We start from the raw sequence: 7,259 nt of genomic DNA on the forward strand, positions 1-7,259 counted from the left end.
ACTCCCTTCTGACCTGGCATCCTGGCTCCTTCCCCTTGCCGTAGCACTTGTGTCGTACCTCGTCAATCTCAAGTTGTGACAGCAGTTGCCGTTTGCGGATGTTGGAACACTGAGCTACTAGTTGTTTGGCAGTTAGTGTTGACTGRGGATGTCGAGCTAACCATTCCTCCCACAGTCTTTGCATGTAGCCCCTCTGACTAGAACCCGGGTCTCCCGGGTGGAAGACTGGTGAAAGACCTATTGAGCTATACAGTCAGCTATATATATATATATATAATGGGATATTTTAAATTGACATTTGTGACTGTATTAAATATAGACCAGGGCGTATTTGCTTATTGTGAGGGAACGCATCAATTAAGAGGAAATGCAATACTTTTGTGATGAAACGCAAAGGAAACTTTTCCTCTTCTCCCCTAGGGGGCTTTGTAGCATGGCTGTGCAAGATCCACCAGTGTTTCCTTAATTTCTTTTTTTTAATACATATTCATATTCAATCTGACACAGAAGCTGCACTACATGTCACCAAATCAGTACAAATGTATGTATCCATCCACTCATCCATTTTCTAAATACTCTTGTGCCTTAGTGGGGTCGGGAGGGTTTCTGGTGCCTATCTCCAGCTGTATGTATGTATTTTATTTTAYATTTTGTTTAAAAGAAAATAMTACATTTTCAGTCTGACACAAAAGATGTGGCATATGTCAAAGATGCTAGAAGTTTGCATTATCAAGCTGTAGCGGTCTGGCACCCCGTGCTGCTGGGCAATGGTACCCTGTACCAGGTGCCACTAGCAGCCTGTGTCAGATCATGGCAGCCCGTGTCAAACATGGCAAAAAAATGTGGTGAGCATGATCTTTAGAGCTATTCGTTCTGTTCAAGGAAGCATGATAGGTTACCTTTAAATTATATGAGACATGTTTAGTGACAGGAACACTAAAATAAAGAATCAAAACCTTCACTTACATGACAGGTGCTGAGGTTGCCACTATGTGAAATTCTTATTGATAACCAGGCCAGAGGGCTCACCAGCCTCACCGCTAAGGTTTCATCTGGAGAAATGCCAAAGTTCAGGTTCTTTTCTTTTCTAAAAGCAGTGAATGGTCTGGTTTTGTTGTGTGTCTTATTGTAAATCCAAATTGGGTAAAAGTTTCCCCACTTTGTCTAAAGATTTTATCCAAAACAAAATAATAGTCGGCTACTGGATGTTTTGTTATGATTTAACCCCCACTTTAATGTTGACAATTTTTTATCTGTTCAAAATCTAACCTGACATTTTTTTTGTCTTTCAGCAAACATTAATCATAAAACAGCCTGAAAGAGACCAGATCTAGAGGTCATCCTGAACCAGATGACGCCTCTGTACAGGTAAAGGTGAACAATAACTTCAATAGAACCTATTATGCAAATTTAATATTTTTTCTGTTTTTGCATTTGACTTTGGATTGCTTAAAACAATCCAAACAATGAACGAATGAAAACAAATGAACTGAGAAATTTTTTGGAAATAAGTTGATGTCTTTTGTCTCTGGAAAATGACAGTTTCAAAACCTTTTGATTGTTAAGTCACATTCTATGGGCACTGCCCCATAGAATGTGAGCAGAGGTCTGCTCTGTTACCTAKYAACCCCACCTGATCTCCAGCAAGTTTGATCAACAATACCTGTTGGAAAAGACAAGAGTTTTATTGTTGACTTATCATCCAGTAACCACTTGCTGCATTCTTGGTGGTTGTGCAGGAGGATCCACCTCTAATTTTCAAGATGTACGGATCTGTTTGGAACTATTTTCAGGTGTGAATGTAAATGTTGAGTTGGACGGTGTGGCCAGCGGCTGCTTATTTAGATTTTAAGTGACAGGACACCATAAAACAACTAAAATGTCATTATGTGAATGACTGTAAAAAGATATTAACATATTTTTTAGAGCTTTCCTAACATGTCCGAGGAAGCATGATGACACCTTTAAATTATGTGTGAGATGGTACGTGAGACAAACACTGAAATACAGAAAAAATCCTTAATTTACATGACAGTTATTGCTTTGGTTGCTATTATGTTTTAGATTCATATTGATAACCAGCCCAGAGGGCTTTCCAGCCTCACCGTTGGGGTTTGAGCACAGGACAGAATCATCAACAGACACCTACCACAAGTTGAACACCTGGAGAAATGCCAAACTTAAGGTTCATTTCCTTGCTGAATGATTTGGTTGTGATGTGTATGTCTTACTTAGGACCCAATTAGGGTCAAATTCAKTCTGTTTTGTCTAAAAATCTGATCCAAAACCAAATAATAGTCGACTACTGGAAGTTTTGTCCTGATTTAACAACCACTTTAATGTTGACTAACTTCTTATCTGTTCAAAATCTGACCTGTTCAACATTTAACATGTTCTTATTTGTCCTACTAAAATCTTAGAGAATCATCAATCATGGAGTCAATAATGGACAGAATGTGTGTGTGCATGTGCGACTGTCCCCTGACCATGGGAGTAGCTTCATCGTTAAGTCCTAAAGTGTAATAATGAACAGAATGCGTGTGTGTGTGCGCACGTGCGTGTGTGGTTGTCCCATGACCATGAGTGTAGCTTCATCGTTAAGACCTAAAGTATAATAATAAACAGAATATGTGTTTGCATGTGTGGCTGTCCCCTGACCATGAGTGTAATTTAATCGTTAAGTCCTGTTGTGTAATAATGAACAGAATGTGTGTGTGTGTGGCCCGTGGCGCAACTACACATTATTCAGGTGGATGTGAGGTGAAGGAGCATAAAGCGCGCTGAAGTGTATGGGAAAACATCATCGGCGCGCCGCCCCCTCCAGACGGGGTTTTGGCGCCCCCTCTGGTGCTGCGCCCCTATGCGTTGCATACCCTGCATACCCACTTTTTGCGCCACTGGGTGCGCCACCCCCTCCAGACGGGGTTTTGGCGCCCCCTCTGGTGCTGCGCCCCTATGCGTTGCATACCCTGCATACCCACTTTTTGCGCCACTGTGTGTGGCTGTCCCATGACATCCATGTGTCAGGGGACACTTTAGGACAGCGTTAAGTCCTAAACTGTAATAATGAGCAGAATGTGTGTGTGCGTGTGTGGTTGTCCCCTGACCATGAGTGTAGCTTCATCGTTAAATCCTAAAGTATAATAATGAACAGAATATGTGTGTGCATGTGTGGCTGTGACACTTTAGGACATCGTTAAGTCCTTAAGTGTAATAATGAACAGAATGTGTATGTGCGTGTGTGGCTGTCCCCTGACCTTGAGTGTAATTTAATCGTTAAGTCCTAAAGTATAATAATAATCAGAATATGTGTGTGCATGTGTGGCTGTCCCCTGACCATGAGTGTAACTTGACCTTTGAGTCCTGAAGTGTCAATAATGGACAAATGAGTGTGTGAGTGGGTGTCTGTTGCCCGACAGTGAGTGTAACTTGATCGTTAAATCCTAAAGTGTCAGTGTTGGACAGAATGCGTGTGTGAGTGTGTGGCCAAGTGGTAGTGAGTAGTGAATTGAGCAGTGTGGTGGGTGTTTACTCCTACTGTGATGGCCAAATCCATGCCCACACTTTGAAGTCAGAAGTCGGTAACTTTTTTATGCACAATTAATATTTTTCATACAAACACAACAACACTTTAGTATCAATCAAACATTTATTAGTTGATTTGGATACATTTGTTCTTTTTGTTAGCGCGCACATTTAGTTATTAACATGTATATTTATATCAACTTTAAGTTTAATTTGTTTGCTTAAGATTAACTCTGTTTGTTTTTCCCGTGCTTACCTGCCTTGGAGTGGCCAGACAAAAGATGGMGGCCAAGGCTCAGCAGGCTTAAATGCTGATTGGACTGCACCACTAGTTCCTGATGGCAGGGGAAATTTGTAGTTTCTTTATTTAGATAAGTTTTGTATTTAAGTAGTATTTAAACTTTAATATTTTTGATTTTCAGTTTTGAGGTCTAAATAAATGTTTTCATGCAAAGCTGATTGATTTCCTGATAATTTTATAATGGGCTAAAAACTGAGATAATGTAATTGCAGAAAATACTTTAAATGTAAACCAAAATTCTATCAAGAAATTCAGAAAATTAAAATAAAAGTCATGAAATTATAATAGATACCCAGTATTGATATCCCTCTATTGTTGTTGTCATGTCAAACAGTGTGTTAAGTAATTTCATGTTGCTTTAAAGAGTTAGAAACAGGTTTTATTGCACCTAAATGGATTTTATTTGTTTTGACCATCTGTTCAATGTTTGGGTGGTTCAGAGTCACAGAATGTCATCAGAATGTAGAGCTGAGTATCATTGCGTAGCTATGGTAGCTAATCCTTTTTCTTGTTATAACCTGAGGTAAAAGGAGCATGTAGGTGTTAAATAAGAGGAGCCCCAAGATGGAACCCTGGGGAACCCTAGATGTGATTTTTGTYAACATTGATAAAAGGTATCTATTGACACAAAGAAATCCATGTTGATGTCATATTTTATTGTAAAATGGTTGGTTAGAAGCACAAACACATCATAAACATGTTGAATCTGATTATGTTTTAGGTTTTTAAATATTTCAAAGCTGTGCATCCAAAACCTCTCTGCGCTCATTTTACCATTCGAGCCTCATATGTTTGAAGATTTTGCTTAATTCAAATGTCACAAATTGGTCCAAATTCTATCTTATTTAGCTTTAGCATTAAATCCTAGATCCATCTTGTACCTAAATCTAGTCATTCAACTTTCTGCATATTTGTGTTTTGCTAATGCAATTCTGTGTGAGAAGGTCAAAATGTTGAAGTTTGAAGCCAGATTTCCCCTCAGTCTGGATCAGAAACTGATCTGCTGATGGTGCTAAATGACAGTAGAACATTTCTGTTGCAGGTTTTAGATCCCAGTAATTAATCAGAGTTCAGTCAGAGCTGCAAACCCTGAAAGCATCATTCTGTTCTTCCTAACATGTTTGTCTCCCTGTGTGAGAAGTTGACATGAACATACATAAATAAAAATAATATATTTTAAGTTTAAAATCCCTAAGAGGAAATTTCAAAAAATGAATGAAATCTACTGTAGATATACAAAAGTAATTATCTCACAATGTGCAGTTTTTGACCTTGTGATAGTTCTGAATTCAGGCATCACCATTTATATGTAACAAAGCTTTTTTTTCCTACAACATTCCTGGATTTCACTTTGGCCAAAACCAGTAACACCAGACCTTCTCCTTTGATACCAACAGTCAACATTCCTACTAATCAGACACATTGGAAATGATGATCAGAAATCAAACATTAAAAAAATGCCTTCCAGTGTCGCATTAGCATGAATGAAAACTGAAAGTAAAGGTGTTTAAAGGTGTTTATCAATGGTATCGCTCCATATCCAGCAATACCAAAAGCTGTATATGGAGATGAGAACTACAGCAGATTCTCTTAACAGGACAATATAAACAACCAGAACGGTAAACCAGCAGATTGTAGAAGGAGAAGGAGGAACGCAGTCTGCTTTACTGACCACAGAGAAGACAAAGTTATTTTCAATCATAGAAGGAAATCTGATTTTAATGAGAATATTAATATTTCTGTCTCTAAAACTCACCAGATCCCTGATAAACGTTCACCACTAATGGGTTTAATTTACTGTCTTCATATAAAACTTTGACTAAMATTTGATTTTSACTTTGGAGTAAAAACCTGATTGTGACTGAAGCTGCTGCYAAAATCTGATTATTCTGGAGCCTCTAATTGGTTGAATTTTTATAATTACTTTTCTAATGAGAAATCAGATACGGTTAGGTGTTAATTTTCTCACATTTTCTGCTTTCTTTAATGTCTTATTTATCCAATTTTTCTGTTTTGTGATTAAAGGGTATGTGGATTCTGGTTCAAACTGGATGATCTTGTAAAAATATTTTTCCGTTTAAATCCAGCACTGCTATTTATAACCTTCCAGCTAACAGCAGTTATTATCTAAGGTTTGTTTTTACTGTTAAATGGAGAGAACAGAAACCAAACATTTGACATTTGGTTATTTTTTCTCTCTGAACTGAAAGCCTTATTTATATCAACTGTTGGGCCAACAGTCTGAAAACAAACCTGAGTGAATAAAAACACAAGTTTACCATGAATTTATGACAGATTTTAAATACGAAGCCTGGAAAAGATGGATGGMTGGATGGATGGATGGATGGATGGATGGATGGATGCTCTGAGGCCATTAATCCCAAGTAACTTTACAACTTTTCCTGTTTTTGGTTTATTTTGCTGTTTCAGATTAAAAGACATGAACAATAATCATTTGTTCCCATGAAGCAGCTGAAATATTTGTTACATGAAATTCTCACAAAATGAACAAAAACATAAAATAACTTCAAGTTTGGGTCAGAAACAGCTCATTTGTACAAACAATAAAGCCTAAAACAAAAGAAAATTAATTATTTTTATATGTCCAGATGCTGAAATCAAAAACTTTCAAGAATAATAAATCCTTGTATTTACATATTTTGATTTGTGTCTAAAGTAGAAAACACAGAAAGATATGAAGAACGCAGATGATCAGATCATCTCCAGTTTCCTGACTTTAAAAGTAAAAATAATAAATTCACCAAAACCAGCAAACTATCAATCATAAAACCAATCAATCATCTGATCAATAAGGATTAATTTGTTCTTCATGCTGAGATTATCAGAGCTGCTGTTTGATCACAGAGATCTTCATCGGTTGGATCTTTAATGTTTTATCATAACTGCCGAAGTTCGGAAAAATCTTCTGAGTGAAGGTGTGTGTGAAGGTGTGTATGTGTKTGTTAGTATCCAGATCAGAGAAGGACAGTTTTCCTGTGTCCCAGTCCAGATTCACTCTGATCCTCTGGACTTTCTTCTGGATTGAGAGACGAGTGGAAGGAGCTGGTAGAGAATGTGCTGAGAATATATTTTCATATAACTCAATACCCAACCATCCAGACATTATGGCTCCCTTCCTCTCTAAAGACTCTTCTAACACACCACGTATCCAGTATTTACTGTCTCTAACATCAACATCCCACCTGTGGTTCCCTGAGTTAAAACCCTCAGAACTCAAAATAAACCATGACCTAAACCTCTCTGGATTATCCGGAAGCTGCTGTTTCTCTCCTCCAGTGAAACTGGTCAGATCATCAGACAGATGAAGACATGGTTGTGCCGTGTTTGGGTCCAGAACCAGAGGAGTGTAGGTCACCATGGTCTCCATGTTGCTCCAGATGTTGAAGGCCAGGTTGCCCAGATGTTTGGCCTG

At 38.0% G+C, this 7,259-nt stretch overlaps 1 protein-coding gene across 1 annotated transcript in view; it reads right to left on the reverse strand.

The window, feature by feature from the left end:
* Positions 1–6,602: 6,602 nt before the first annotated feature.
* Positions 6,603–7,259, reverse strand: part of LOC103460770 (zinc-binding protein A33-like) — a 1,579-nt gene continuing 922 nt past the window's right edge. The window contains exon 3 of the mRNA XM_008403072.2: positions 6,603–7,256. Within this exon, the coding sequence (XP_008401294.2) occupies positions 6,669–7,256 (588 nt within the window). The 3' untranslated portion in view covers positions 6,603–6,668. The remainder of the gene's footprint in view (positions 7,257–7,259) is intronic.

This window comes from Poecilia reticulata, unplaced genomic scaffold (assembly GCF_000633615.1).
Source record: "Poecilia reticulata strain Guanapo unplaced genomic scaffold, Guppy_female_1.0+MT scaffold_288, whole genome shotgun sequence".
Lineage (NCBI taxonomy): Eukaryota > Metazoa > Chordata > Actinopteri > Cyprinodontiformes > Poeciliidae > Poecilia > Poecilia reticulata.